The sequence below is a fragment of the Clarias gariepinus genome, chromosome 16, assembly GCF_024256425.1.
Source record: "Clarias gariepinus isolate MV-2021 ecotype Netherlands chromosome 16, CGAR_prim_01v2, whole genome shotgun sequence".
NCBI lineage: Eukaryota > Metazoa > Chordata > Actinopteri > Siluriformes > Clariidae > Clarias > Clarias gariepinus.
In genome coordinates, this window is record NC_071115.1 from 22,596,961 (window position 1) to 22,612,644 (window position 15,684).

Genomic DNA, 15,684 nt, shown 5'->3' on the forward strand with positions numbered 1-15,684 from the left:
GCGGGGTTTCCATCCAGATCGGTTTATGTCACGTGTGTATGTCACTCACTCACTGATTCATCGTCCATTCCGCTTTATCCTGTGTACAGTCACATATTCCAGGAGGCACGAGGCAGGGTACACCCTGGACAGGGTGTCAGTTCATCATGGGGCACACATACACATACACAGACACTCTCTCTCTCCTTCTCTTTGGGAAATTTGGTAACGCCAATCAGCATGTTTTTGGACTGTAGGAGAAAACCCGAGTACAAGAAGAAAACCCATCAAGCACAAGGAGAACATTCTTTAACATTTATCCACTTTAACTTGGATGTAATGGATACGGATACCAGACAGTTACAGGGAACCATGCACGCACTCATTCACCAGTCCAACTTCTGTTGGAGAATGGGGGCAAGACACAGGAAGTGCATGCAAAGAAAGGCCACACTGGCAACAACTCCAAGTTTAGGGACCCCGGAGCTGCACTTTTTTGCACTTATTTTATTCCAAAGCTATTCTAAGCTGATTGTGAGTGTGCACACAATGTTTATACAGCACCTTCAATTAATTGAAGAAATACCAAAAGGCAATAGTTTTATACTTTCTGACTTCTACAAAAGCATGGAAGCTCTTAATTAATTTTTTTCCTCCACTTTAACAGATGTTAGCCAAATTTACATTAAGGATTTATTATGTATGCAGGTGTGTACTAACATTTATGACTTTTGCTGTCTTCATAGTAACCTAAAATGCTTATAAACATTTTCAATGACATTGATTTAAACTGCTATTGCCATTGGGTGGGAATTAAACCTAGGCCTTCAACATTGCAGGCGAGAAACCTACTACTGTATTGATTAACCCTGCTCAAATGATTGTGACCTTATTGAAGATATGTTGGTACAGTAATACACCCTCAACTTATCTATAAAAATAAAAGGAAGGTTTTACACGTGACCCGAAACTAGTTTTCTGTCTATATATGTGTCCAGTCAGAATATGTCACAGCATCATGCACAATTGGGCCGTCAGAATTTAATGAAACTTTGGCAGTACTTGGGGGTTTGCCTGAAGCTAACCTGCTTTATAAATAAAATAAAAATGTTTAATAAAAGCGATGTTATATAACAGTTCTTTGCCAGATTGAATAAACTACTTTAAAATAAGATACTAATAAGCAACTTGCTTAATGTAAACAAACACATGCACCAATTGATTATTTGTATATTTATATATTTTACAGTTGAAATAACAGCGCTGAAGTGGTATAAGTAAAATTGAATATTCTGGCGTCGTTTTAAGACAAAACCTTTTAGCTTTAACCTTTTAACTGTTGCTAAAAACACATTTTCTGTCAACAGATACTTCAGCTAGTCTAGCATAAAGCCAAATGTGTAGTAAACTGAGACTGTTGTGTTTGTCCCTTTACAAGTTTTGTTTGTTGTTGTTCACATATGCGCAATCTATCTGAGGCAACTCTTATAGCGCCAAAATGAAGCAGGTGTGAGGAACAGCCTTCCCTGACTAAAATGAATGAAGGAGATTCACTTCCGCAGCCAGTCGCGGTGACGTCATCAGCAAGTTCCCGTATGTAGAAGCTGTTCCTGCGTGCGTACAGCAACATGGCAGCCTCCAGTCTAAACGCGGTGCGAGTGAAGCTGTACTTTGATTACCCTCCTCCCTCCATGCCCGACTGCCGCATGAGCTGGGTGCTGGTGGATCTGAATAAATGTCGCGTTGTTGCAGATTTATGCAGTGTTATTAGAGAAAAGTTCGACTACAGCCGCAAAACCGGGTTGGACCTGTTCATTGAGAACTGTTTCCTTCCCCCTACAGAGAGCATCTATGTGGTCCGTGATAATGACAGTATAAGGTAAATTTACTCATTCTCATTCTTTTGGATTAAGTCCTATGTGAATGATTCCTGTTTCCATGGTAAATGGGATTCATGTCTAATTGGGGTTGTTTATGCAAATTATAATTCTTACTCAAAGGAAAGCACATAGTAAACCGAAAACTCTTAAGTTGTGTGGAGCTGATTTTATTAAGACAAACCTAAGGAAGTCTTTGAGGTTTAATGTTCCCAGGTCCAATTAAACCATAAGGTAAGTAAAACAAGTGTAGTCCTCCCACCAGTATGACAAAAACGAGCATTAAGATTTAAATGTTAAAAAAAACTACAGAATTCTTAATAATGAGATTAATTATTAGGAACACCTACACATTTATGCAATTATTCAAATCATTGTGTATTACACAATGGTGGTGTACTGACGCCTCACACCTTCAGGGTCCATGTGCAGTTCCTGCCTCCAGTGTGTGCATGGAGTTTGCATGTTCTCCCCTTTCTTGTTGGGTTTCCTTGGGTCCAAAAACATGCAGATTAGGCTAATTCAGTGGTTCTCAAACAGTTTCTGTCATTCCCCACTTAAGGGGGTGGGCGAATTTTCAAGCCCCACTTGTCAACAAAATGATAACGAAAACGGCCAAGTGTACTATTTATTGAAATATCAATTTCTAAACCAATAAGATCAAATAACGGCAAGTTCAAAACAGATAAAATACATGTGCAATTGTTATAACTGGCTTACTTCGTCACTTATCTAGAGCTTTCTTTCAAAGAAGTTGAGTGGCTTATTAACGTGACTGGGGTGTGTTGTCTCTAAGTGTCTTCCTACTTTGTTGGGTCTCATGCTGTCTGCTGCCAGCGGTTTAAGACACAAAACACACACAGTTCTCTCCTCTGCCCTCACCATCACCACCATGAATCCAAGCGCAACATATAGGCTTCTTCATAGGCTTTTTGGTTGATTAGGCTGATGATGCTGAATCACCTGCTTTTTTGTGGTCCATGTAACAAATGTATCCATTGACGTTATTATGCTCACTACATACAGTACGCTACTGACCCGGTGTTATGCTCTAAAATGCCCCCCCCGCCACGGATTGCCTCCCCTACATAATCTCTTTCAAATAATATATTAGAACATAAATTCATAGGTTTATGGTTTACAAATTACAAATTATAACAAACGAATTTAATTGTAAAATATTATATTATATATATATATATATATATATATATATATATATACAGATATATATATTATTATATATATTATAATTATTTTTTATATATAAAAAATTTTGTATAGGGGAAAAATATATAAATTATATATATTTTTTCATATACAACATGTATATTGTTTATTTTATAATAAAAATCGTTTCCTCTAATTTTTTACCACAAACAATATTTATTTAGTGTAATTTGTGATAAATAATTTATTTGTACATTGACAAACCCCTACAAAATAAATGTGCCGTAAAATAATCATTTTTGGGGATTTGTATTAATCGTCTCGACAGCTGTCACGTGCCTAGGGTTAATTATAATAGTAATAATATATTTGATAATAATAAACCTTTGAATGTATGTCCTAATATAATATTTGATAGAGATTACGTGTGTATGTGTTGGGGGAGGGGGGGTGGGTTTGGGCAATCCGTGGCAGGGGCCACTTTAGCGCATAACACCTGTTTGTGTCCGCGGTAAAGTTAGTTTGATATTCGCATCTCCAAATTCAATAGCTGCGTAAATAAACCCGCGAATAAGATACCCAGATATATTTCCTCTCTACATTGTCTTTCAGCTACATCCGCCTTAAATTATACAAGTTTAAAAGCATAAACACCTTTATTCTCTATGGCACAACGAATGATTTAGGGATCATCGCAAAATGCCGCACAGCAACAAAAAGCGTAGAACGATATTGATCTTCCCTTCTGTTCAGCGCCTGAAGGATCAAAAAGCAACTTTGTTACCACACTGGAAACTAGAAATGCCAGACTAGTACTGCCTAAAAAAATACAGAAACATCAGCATACACATTGGAATAAATGAAATTACATACATAATACCGAATGTTTTCTTATATATTGTTCCTCTGCAATTAACATGCCGACGTTAAACCGTTATTGTTGCACTATGGTTCCACTTTTTCTCTGATGTTATTTTAATTTACTTGTATTAATGATCCATTTCTTTGCAGTGATTGTTTAGTTTTGAGTGTCCGATGTTTATTGTCAATAAAGAAAAGCATGAATTATAATAGGTACTTTCCTATTATTTTCCACTAATTCCCTCCCGTTAATTGCGCCCCACCTGTTATGTCTGTATTCCCCACTAGTGGGGCGCGCCCCACACTTTGAGAACCACTGGGCTAATTGGAGTTTCTAAATTGCCCCTAGTGTGTGAATGAGTGTGAATTAGTATTTATGTGCATGCCCTGCAATGGAAGGGCACAGGGCAAGTCTCCTGGGATAGGCTCCAGGCCTCCAGCAACCCTGTATACAGAATAAAGCTGCGTTTCACTTGCTCATTGTTCATTGGAATGACTGCAGTGGGCACTGAGCCACCTCAACCGGGATCATCATTCATGTTTTACACCTTCAGTCACAAAAAAGTCATGTGTCCTGTTTTTGACTTTAACACCACTTATACAAAAATTATATGGTCTACATTTCTTGAAAATATACCAAAGTCCACCTGTGATTCACAGATCTAGACAGTTATGCCGTCCACATTAATGAAATAGGTCATAAGAGAATGTCTAGAATAGTGTAAGTGTACAAGAAGACTTCAAATAAGTCAAGTAATCACTCTTTATGACCATAGTGAAAAGGAAAGTATCCCAGAAAGCAGAACACATTGAACCTGGTAGATTGGCTACAATAGCAGAAGAACACGCATGTTAGCCAAGCAAGAAGAGGAATCTGAATCTCTTTTCTTCCATGGAACATATGGCATAACAGTGAACATGAGTAATTACTTCATGCAATTAGAAAAGTTTTTTTTCTTAATTTTTATTCTTACACATTTCATGACCCTTTCCCCTCAGGGCCAATAGTGCCGTCTTTTAACTGTGGTTGTATCTGAGTTGCTTCTTTTTTTTTTTTTTATCATTAACAGGGTGAAGGTGTCCAGTGTATCCTGTGAACATGCAGGGAAAAAAAGATTCAGAGAGGATGAAGGCATGTCCCAAATACCAACAAAGAAGAACAGACAAGAACTGAGCGAGACAAATGGTTTCACCCTGCCAACAGGTGCAACAAAGAAAATGAAAAAGCACAAAGCAAAGAAAAAGAAGGGGGAAAAGCAGCAGGTAGAGTCTGGAGATGCATCAAAAACCACGGTCCCTGCTAAAGACCCTTTGTCCTCGAAGTCCCAGACAGACAAGAGCAGCAAGAAAGCTTCTGCGCCTTCTGTCCTTACTAATGGAAAAGCAATTCCATCAGGTACGCAAAATGAAAGCTCGGACTCATCAGACAGCAGTGAGGAGGTTACTCAAAAACCTCCACCCAAATCCAAACAAGCACAAGTTGCAGCATCCAAACCACCTGCTGCAAGAAAAACCTCTTCCTCAGATACATCTTCAGAAGACGAAAAAGTTACTGTGAAAAAGTCTCCAAAACCTAGTGCAAGCTCAAAAACATGTAACAGTACTAAAACACCTAAAGAGCAGTCATCACCAAAATCCATAACAAACTCTTTGACTGCAAAGAAAACACAAAAACAGTCTTCTTCAGATTCATCCTCATCAGATGATGAAGCTCCAGCAGTAACCAGAAAAGCAAAGGTCCCTACAAAATCCACCAACCCTGCCCTGAAAACACAACCCCGAACTGTGACGTCTTCATCCTCCTCGGAAGAAGAGGATTCCAGAAAAGGCAGTACCTCTGGGAAAACATCTCCAGGTCTGCAAAAATCTTTGACCAGCAAAATCTCCACACCTAAAAAACCTCCTGGGATCCCCAAAAAATCTAAAACACCAACTTCTTCAGATTCGTCCTCATCGTCTGAAGCCGAGACCTGCAAAACAAACCTCCCTGCAACACCCAAACCCTCTAAATTGTCACAAGCTCAAACGCAGCCATGCTCAGACTTGCATGCTGTGAGTGAAAACGGCGGTACCACTTCGACTCTGTCCACTCCGGTAGGAACAAGGCTCCAGGACACCGAAGACAAAGCAGAGGCCTCTGATTCGAGCAGCAGTGACACAGAGCTGTTGATAAAAAGGCCGAATCCTCAACTCATGGCTGGTTTGACTCCTTGGGGGCGGGGCCGTGGGATTATGGACAAGGCTAAAGGTCGAGGAGGGGTCAGAGGTGGCTTTGGCAGGGCCAGGGGAACACCTTGGAAACAGATCTTTCATTATGATTATGACAATGAGGGCCAAAGAAAGCAGAAAGAGATTCAGACTAATAAAAGCTTGGTGCTGCAGGTGAGTATAAGCTGAAAAAACATTTATGTGATCTACACTCGGGGCCAAATAATAAAAATAAGAGCATCTCTCCACACAATGTGATGAGACACTTGTTAGTGAGGCTAATCAGAAAAAGGGCGATTACACTATGGAGGAATGGCAAAAGGTCATGTGGTTCAGACTGCCCCTGTATTAGAGTGATGGGCATTAGGGTAAGAAAGGAAGCACACGAAGACATGCACCCATCATGCATAGTGCCCACTGTACAAGATTCTGTAAGCAGTGTTATAATCTGGGGTTGCTTCAGTTGGTCAGGTGAGGGCACAGCAACATTATGTGGCAATAAAATAAAATCAGCTGATGCACTGAATGACCAGGTCATCACATCTATGGAGTTTTTCTTTCTTGGTGGCACAGACATATTCCAGGACTTAAATTGGGAAAGAGTGGTTCTCGTAGCAAGGAGAATCAAATTCACACATGGTAACTTTTTATGTCAAGTTTGTGCTTCTTGGTTTGCGTCTGTAAAATTAAGAAAAGTCATAATTATATCCAACTGACATAAAGGAACCTCCTGTTTAGGTTTATACGGATAAGATTACGTTCGCCAATAAAGGTTGTGTGTGCATGTGTGTTGCAGAATCCTCCAGAGCCGAGGCCAAAGCTGGATTACAGCACTCTGCCTCTCCTTGCTGCTCCTCCTGCAGTGGGCCAGAAAATAGTTTTTAAGGTAAATTGTGTATGTGGGTTCTTTTTTTTTGTTTTGTTTGTTTCTTGAACCTTTTGCATTTTCAAGGTTTTTATTGTCTTTTATGGTTTTTATCGTGAACACAACCAAGAACACTGATAGCTGACAGCAGGCACCAATTTTGTAAGAGGGCAGCTTATGTGTAAGTTCATCAGATATCTGCTGTCTCAGTCATGTGTTTTAAAGTGATTTGATTATTCTTCAATGATTTGTTTTTGTATTTGGATGAATGCGGTTGTTGCAGTGCTATGTGCGTGCTTCATTTTAACCGATTAAGATGTTATTGCTACATATTTAACTGTTGACTTGTGTACCCTTAAACTGTGTTCAAGAGAACATTAGGAATGCTACTTCGATGACATCAATGGAACAAGTCCAGATAAAAATAAAACCTGTAACCTGTTCTTGATTCACTTGGAAATTTACATTTACAGTTAATACAATTTTATACTGGTTCTCTAGTAAGTGTTACCATCAATATCTCACGCTATTTTAGCTAGTGAACTAAGGTTATACTTTTTTAAAATTTTATTTATACCTAAGTTCCTTGCTCAGCTTTAACATGTCTGAGGTTTCAGTAACTGTAATGAAGTTAAAAAAGGGTCGTCGGTTTATGATGTAGATGTTTTATTTATCACACTGCTTACATTTATTATTTATTGAACTGCTCCATTTTCTTTTCCCCTACAGCTTTTAGAGCTTACAGAGAACTACACGCCAGAGGTCTCGGATTATAAAGTAGGTTTTTTTAGTGCTGTCATGTTGGCATTGACACCTAGCATGTGCTTTAACTAGGAAAAAAACACAGTTCTATTAGGAATTACACCACTTTAAACCATCTACACATACATGAAACAAACATCACTTGTTTTGAATTTTCAGCTTAATTTAACCCAGCTAACATTAACCTAAACGGCATGATGAACCCATATCAAGAAAAAAAAAAACATCAGATAAAGCATGACACTGCGTATCATTACAGTGGAACGAAATTGTGTCAAAGAATGAACACATTTTGAGAATTTTAATAAAAAACAAAAAATTATCACATAAACATTAGTTCTAACTGAGTAATTTCATGATTTGAGAGAGAGAGAGCACTGGGATGTTTAACTATGTGTCATCACCAGTGTTCCAACAATCGGTAATTATACCAACCTGTCACCTGCATTTCAAACCTCGTTCAAGGTCAGTCACAGAAGCACTTTCAGCAAGAAAACTCCTCTGATCATGTCATCTTAAACAACACTTTGTCTCCTTTGTAATTGCAATGAAGTCATTTAGTTGGGAATTGCCTCTGAGACGTCCATTTTGGTCTATTTATGGCTAACACAAGTTTCCATTCACATGACCATCACTCCCGTCACACGTGACCATGCCTCCGCCACCACAATCACTCCATGTTACACCTTTATTGATCTTAGTTTTTATTGTAATGTATAAACCCACATTCTTCTATAGTGTAGGTTGATGAAATAGAATTTTTAGTGCCGGAAAAGTAATAAAAGAAGTAGAAATTAATATAAGGGTGCAACTGAATCAAAAAGAAGGACAAAAAACAAACAGCGTGTGACGTGAGACAGATGGAGGTAGAGACAGAAGATCCTGCTGTAGTTTTAGCTGGACTTCATGATATGATTTTATTGTCTGCTCAGTAACATGTGCAGTAACACACCATTATAGTAAGTAAAATAACATTTTAGTTTTAATGATGGATGTGAAAAAAGTACATTTATTTATGCATGCCATGTACTGAATAAATGATGTTATGTAAAAAAGTTTATTAATTTGGTCATTCATATGTCCCTATATACTGTACTACCCTCCTTGGTGACGTTAAACTACCCTAACTTGACTTGCTGACGTGAACGTAGTGAGAGCCAGTGCAATACTATAGTATAGAAAACAATATTCTGAGTAGATTACCCCGATATTATACAGACACCTGATACTGCTGTCAGTATTGGGACAACCCTAATAGAAATTATATCTTTCTACTTTGCACCAAATGTATCAGTATGCTTCTGTGATTTGAGTTACAACCAGCACGATCGTCAGAAAGAAAACATTGCTGTTATAGATAGAACCAACACTTTTTGACCCTTGGTTTCAGTGTTGTGCTTTAAATAAGAATAGACATGCATGAAATTTCTGTCCCAGTGATGGCGTGGCCTTTGTGCCTGTCAGTTTCAATATCACATTAAAACGTCTCTACATTGCTTCTTTACTGCTTTAAGATGCTTTTCCTCATGTCTCCAAAGGAGACAGACATTTTTATAAAAACTAGGCTTCCAACTGTAATGTTTGCGTGTGTCTGATTTTTCTTGAAGGTTTTATGGTAAACAGAAACAGCCAATAGTGGCAATGTCGCACTGATTAAGTCATCCCATCTGATCTGTATTTTTAAATTACTTAATTTTTGTTTGTATTTACCAGGAAGGAAAAATCATTGATATCAATCACAGCACTAAGATGGTTGAGCTGGAGCTTCTCACACAAAGTCAAGGTAGGTACAAGAAATGTATACTTGGGTGTCCATTATATAATGTGCATTGTGTTTAGTGTGTTTATAATATGTGTGTCTCTCATAGCACGAACTGAACCTGGGAAATTTGATTTGGTGTATCAGAACCCAGACGGCTCTGAAAGAGTGGAATACGCAGTCACTACCGGTTGTCAGGTAACACACACATCTTGGATACCCCTTTTTTATTGGCTAAGAATGTTTTTATTTATTTATTTATTTATTTTTACATTTGGTGTAAAGAAAACACTTTGTACTGTACACTTCACTCTTCGACAAACTTCTCTTTTTAAAATATCAGAAGTTTGGCTAGCAGGACGAGCAATTAAAGGTGAAGCAGCAGCATCTTTGTGAAAAGGCATAAAGTGTGAATGCAAGAGTGTGATAACAGTTCTATCTTTGTTGTGTCTTTTGTAGCTGACTGAGCGTTGGGAGTCGCTGCTCGAGCCCCGGCTTATTGTGCAGAGCACAGACTGAGGGGGAAAATTTTTACTTTCTCATTTTGTTCTTAAGTAGCACTTTTGTATTACAATGCCCTTTTAATTGAATGTGCATATTAACTGAATAAATATCTTTTTTCCATTTTTTACAAACTTGTGGTGGCTTTTTTTTTTTTTTTATGTATTTAAAAGGGTCTAAAAGAAGTACTTTAGTGCTCCTAACGTAAACATTTGGCATTTTGAAAAGGATGGCATCAGACTTTCCGAATTCGTTTTGGATAAGTTGTGTACTGTATATGAAATCGCCACTGACGTTAACTTGATTTTTTTTCTGCAGGCAATCGTTTGGCCATAAATGTGCAATGGTCAATTCTAAACACAGTTCTGAAACATATCTACCTTTACTCTGTAGAATGTCCTTTACTCAATCCCATTAAACATGTTGGGGATGAAATTTAAGCGCTTACTACACCTTATACCAAATTCAAATTTTTATTTGTCACATAAACAACCATACACAGTTTGATGTGCAGAATGCTTACAAGACAAGTAAAAAGCAAGTAAGAAGGCAAAATGCTAATAGGAAAGAATAAGATATAAAATCTTCAATTTTATTACAATAAAATAAAGCAGAAATGTGTAATGTAAAAAAAGGATAGAACTATATAAATAAACTATATAAAGTATGTGGAATGTGCAGACAGCAGCTGTACAGAGTGGTCATGGAGTGAGAAATGAAAGCATGATAAGCAGCAATGATATTGTTTGTCTTTAAAGTACAGTAGTGCAGTAGCAGTCCTATTTTGAATGTTAACATAATCAGAAATGTGCAACATACAATATATGTTTTGTGTACTTTAGTCCTGTGCAAACTGTTCAGTGTGGTTGGTTTGGTGTGTTCCAACACGTGTGCAGAAAACAATCAGTCCTATACGAGTCGCATGTGGAGTTCTGGTTAGTTCAGTCTCTCTGTGTTGGCCTTCAGGGAGCGGAATCGGTTTCCTGACCCCAACAGAGAGCACAGTCCATTGTTGGGGCCTTGGTCCAGCACCGCTTATTGTAGATTAAGTGCAAGTCAGGGAGCTTAGTACAGATGAAGCGCTCAGCTGATCGCTGTTCCCTAACCAGGTTTTCCATCAGGATACTCTGTATGGGGCCTAAGCACTTTAGAGTACACTACAGTTTTGCCATTTTGGAAGAAAAAAACAGACCAGGTAACATTTTCACCATTGAGCCTAAGCAACTTGCTTACATATAGAAATGCCCCTGTTGTTTATTACAGTCTGGTCTAAAATGAGTTAAAAGGTATTGGAAAGGTCTGTAATAACAAGTAATTTAACCCAGGGACGGCAGCCTCCAGGGTTGAGGGGCTGATTTCCACCCCAGATCTGTTTGTGTGGAGTTTGCATTTTCTCCCTGTGTGTGCTGGGTTTTCCCAGGTTAATCCGATTTCCTTCCACAGTCCAAAGACATGCAGACTAGGTTAATTGGCGTTCCCAAAATTGCCCATAGTGTCTTTGTGTGTGTATATGCCCTGCGATGGATTGGCACCTTGTGCAGGGTGTAGCCCTCCTCGTGCCCAAAGTCTCCAAGGACAGGCTCCAGGCTACTAAGGCTGCTTAGACCCTGTACACAGGATATGCAGTATACAAGATACATGAATGAATTAACTCGGAGGCATACGGCCCATATGTTGTGTGCTGCTATTTATACAAATGTTGAAATGATAGAAAATGGGGTGCTGGTGGCTCAGTGGCACTGTAGGTATATTGCCTGTAATGCGGAAGGCCCATTCATGCCCATCGCCACTTTTTTTCATTTTCAGACATAGTAGACTTTATTTGGTTTGATTTACAGTTTTAATTGCATGGGCACAGATTTCATTTAATTAACAGTTTTTGATCACTAAAATACAAGACCTTTTACCCATAATATTATATTTAGCATGTTGAAACATATCTATAATAGAGCTGATTTTCTTGTAAATGTCATTTTATTACATAGGAAGTTCTTTATTCACAAATAAAAAAAAACTTAAAAACCAGACCTTTCTTCTCTGTTTTCACAACCGACCTAGAAAAATAATGTTCTCCTGTCACTAAAACACATAATAAGCATAATATGCAAATTGGATACATCTCCTTCATAGATGTCGGGAATTTACCATCAGCAAGAAACATTAACTGGACCCTCTAACAAATCCCCCCGCCTTTTTTCATTGTACATATTTTCGTTTTCACTCTTTATTTGATTCAATTATTTATATTCAACCAAAACCTGATATTGGTGCTAAATGGAAAAAGTGGTAAAAAAAAAAAAAAGTGAATTTTTCATAATGCTTAATGCTTCTAATCCCCCGATCCATGCTTATTTTTTTTTTGCAAATATGCTTACATTTATATTTTTATTAGATAAACAGAAACACATTTGCTAAATACAATTTCATGTCTTCTTATATAACTTTTTTGAATTTAAATCTTTCAATGTTCTTAATTGTCATTCAGATGAACCTTGGCCAATTTAGATTTCACATAAAATGACAAACCTGAAAAAGTGTATTATACTAAAAAGCATAACTGTTACGATATTAAAACATGAAGTTGACATGGTTACAGACACTGTAGATTTAGATTTTTTCCTTTTTACCCAAAAACAACTCTCAATCAAAGCACCGAGGTAGCACTGGAATTTTAATGGTATATGTGTTAATAATTATTGGGCAGATTACAAAAAGAAATTTTAACTGAATAAACTGTAGTTTTCTATGTTTTATGGTCACATAACATCAGGTGGATGTCTAATTTGGAGTATTTAAACAAAACCACTGTGGTTAGTAATTTGGTGGAAAACCCTTAATGGATCTTGGAATGCTTTAATTTCCCCAAAAATTGTTGTAATTGTTGTAGTTTTTAGCAACAATCTTTACAGGACTTACGGTTTCAAAAGCTCACACCAATTTAAGTTTTAATACTCATCAGGAAATATAAACAACTTGCATGTTAAATTATTATTGTTTGAAGTGAGACAGTATACCGCTTAAAAATGTGCCATTTTTGGGTACATATAAAATCATCTCTACAAAAAGGCTGAAGCAACTTGAAATTTTTAGGGTAGCAAGATTGGTCACTTCCATGTTGCATAAACTTTGCACACACATTTTCTGTATTAAATGTATAAACATAAAAATATACCAATACTGTGTTTTGTTCGAGTATCTTACAGATGTTACAGTGTAATTATTGTGTAAACTTGTTCTGTGTGTTGCTTGTTGGAATGGTTACAAATACTAATACCTCAATGTCAAATTGATTGCATTCATAATAAATAGCGTTTAACCGACTTCCTGTCACCGCAGAGGCTTTCGCGCGCTCCTGACGACCAGGAAGTGGGCGGAGCCTCTGTTTGTCGTCAACAACATGGCCCCTCCCTCTGATCATATGGTGCTGGTGATGCTGATGATGATGACGAGGACACTGCCGCCGCCGCCGCTGCTGCTGCCACTGGTGATGATGAGGAGGCCAACATTAAAGCACAGAGAGCAGAGATGATGGCAGTGACACTTCTGCTCTCTGTCTCGTGTTTCTGTAACCGTTTGTAAGCGACATAAATCAATGATGGAGGGCTTTGAATCTTTCCAGCCTGATCATCTCATTTTGTTAGTGAGGAAGCTGAAGGAAGTGTTCGACATGTGTGATGAAGATGAGGACGGATTTATTCGAGTTGAACACTTCGTGCATCTCGGAAGGCAGTTCGGCCAAACAGATAAGGAGGTAAAACTGTTACACTGTGTATTCATCACATTATCTCTAATGCTGGTGTTTTCTGTTCCTCTTTGTGATCTGTGCTATATTATTATTATTATTATTATTATTATTATTATTAAATAACATTAATCATTTATGATTGACCATTACAGATGTGTGTGTGTGTGTGTTTTTTTTTGTATTGAATCTGTGTATGTCTTTAAGAGAGAGAGAGAGAGAGATTTCAGTCAAACAGGTTGGCATTTTTTCATGCATTTTTTTTTTACTAAAAAAATATATAAGCCATGATCATGTATACGTGACACACATTTTCGTGCCCTAATTGTACTTATCCTAAATAATTGTTTAATGTTGTGTTGTTATTTTTTGCACTTGGACCAGTTTGTGTTATTCTGATAATCGGTATGAGTCCAAGCAGTGATTAATACATACTGACTAATGTGTGAATAATTGGATTTGGGTACATAAATGTGTAGCAGAATAGCAGACAAATGTTTCCTTGTTAACATTATTATTGTTTATATTATTATTATTATTATTATTATTATTACCAGTTGTGTGGTGTATGACATCATGCATACATTTAAACAGTATGTCAACATGAGTTTTATCAACCTTTTTCTTTAAACCTATGAACATTTTTTATTTTTGAACATTCTTTCTGGAAAAGATCCTTCATAATAATGACATATTAAGACAATCACGTTCGAATAGATTGCCATAGCTGAACGCAGTCACATATTTTGGCCTGCAGCGGTCAACACAAGATATTTCCTTCCAATTAGGGAGAGATTGTCTTGCAATATAATCAATTACTCGCTTTCTGGTTTTAAACAGTGCAGCGTTATATCCTCTTTGAACGAGGGAATCTTCGTTGATGCTTGTGCCATCAAAGTGTGGTTTGTTCTCTTAATTGTGTGCAGCGACAGGTTTTATGAACATGGCTGGTTATGTAGGTTAGCTCAGTTAAAGTCCTAACACTTCCAAGGTAATTCTTTTACTAGTGTTTTAATCCCTTTGAGACGGATTAGACAGTCAAGTCTTTATTGATGCTGGAGGAGAAATTGCATTGTCCCAGAACAAAGTCTAATGATGTACAAAAAGAAATGTTATAAAACAATCTGTATATCCTGCAGTTAAAAAAAAAAGGAATATTTCTCATTGTACTCATGGTGTTTGTGTAACAGTGTAAAAGCACCACATTGGAACACTTGTGCAGTTGATTAAGATGTAGTTTCTTTGGCAAGTAAAGCGTTTAATGTGTTTTCATTTACACATTTAGTGGCATGATGAATAGCAAAGCCTACAGGCTCTCAGAGACCAGAATAGCAGTAGAATTTTCCCACACAGCACAGCAAACATTAAATGTAATACAAAATTTGTGCAGGTTTAGTACACAAATACATGTTTTATAATTATGCAACTTTGACTATATAAAGATTTACAATGTGTTTGATTCACTTAATTATGTATCTATCAATAAGTGCTTAAAACAGGCATGCATCGCAGTCACATTTAGCAAAGATTTTGGTTTGTCTTGAACAGAGGAGTATAATTTTTTTCACCATGGTATAGGTACCTAGTTTGATACATTGTTGCATGTACTATTGTAAGGTACATGGTTATGCCATGTACTGTAGTATGGTATTATGGAACATGTACCAGGATCCTTTCAAAAATACATTAAACAATATTTTGCTACTGCCTGTACTATCCTATACCAGTAGTATATATTAACATATCTAATAAGATACAGTATGTACAAACCATATACCATATTAGATACATGCTTAACTTGGTACCCACTGTTGTACTAAATAAGTACCATGTTATTAACCAAAGCATTGTGTTACACCCACTGAAGTGCCATAGTACCTACCCTGCTAATCTCTAAGGTCATGTGGTGCATACACTGGTAATGTCTAAAGTACTACTGTAATACTATGGTATGTAATGT

At 37.3% G+C, this 15,684-nt stretch overlaps 2 protein-coding genes across 2 annotated transcripts in view; both read left to right on the top strand.

The window, feature by feature from the left end:
* The first annotated feature begins 1,572 nt into the window (after nucleotides 1-1,572).
* Nucleotides 1,573-10,116, top strand: coil (coilin p80). Its single transcript, XM_053514037.1, has 7 exons — nucleotides 1,573-1,858; nucleotides 4,958-6,269; nucleotides 6,892-6,981; nucleotides 7,690-7,737; nucleotides 9,436-9,505; nucleotides 9,591-9,679; nucleotides 9,941-10,116. Exons 1-7 carry the CDS (start codon nucleotides 1,608-1,610, stop codon nucleotides 9,998-10,000), a joined length of 1,920 nt encoding a protein of 639 aa, XP_053370012.1. The 5' UTR covers nucleotides 1,573-1,607; the 3' UTR covers nucleotides 10,001-10,116.
* Nucleotides 10,117-13,457: 3,341 nt separating this feature from the next.
* The window catches only part of rab11fip4a (RAB11 family interacting protein 4 (class II) a), a 44,883-nt gene continuing 42,656 nt past the window's right edge, over nucleotides 13,458-15,684 (top strand). The window contains exon 1 of the mRNA XM_053515433.1: nucleotides 13,458-13,733. Coding sequence (XP_053371408.1) covers nucleotides 13,575-13,733 — 159 coding nt within the window. The 5' untranslated portion in view covers nucleotides 13,458-13,574. The remainder of the gene's footprint in view (nucleotides 13,734-15,684) is intronic.

Excerpts from the sequence above, each read along its gene's own strand:
- coil (XM_053514037.1), top strand. The coding sequence starts at position 1,608 with ATGGCAGCCTCCAGTCTAAACGCGGTGCGAGTGAAGCTGTACTTTGAT. Across the intron at positions 1,859-4,957 it reads CGTGATAATGACAGTATAAG|GGTGAAGGTGTCCAGTGTAT; the intron begins GTAAATTTACTC and ends TATCATTAACAG. Across the intron at positions 6,982-7,689 it reads GCCAGAAAATAGTTTTTAAG|CTTTTAGAGCTTACAGAGAA; the intron begins GTAAATTGTGTA and ends TTTCCCCTACAG.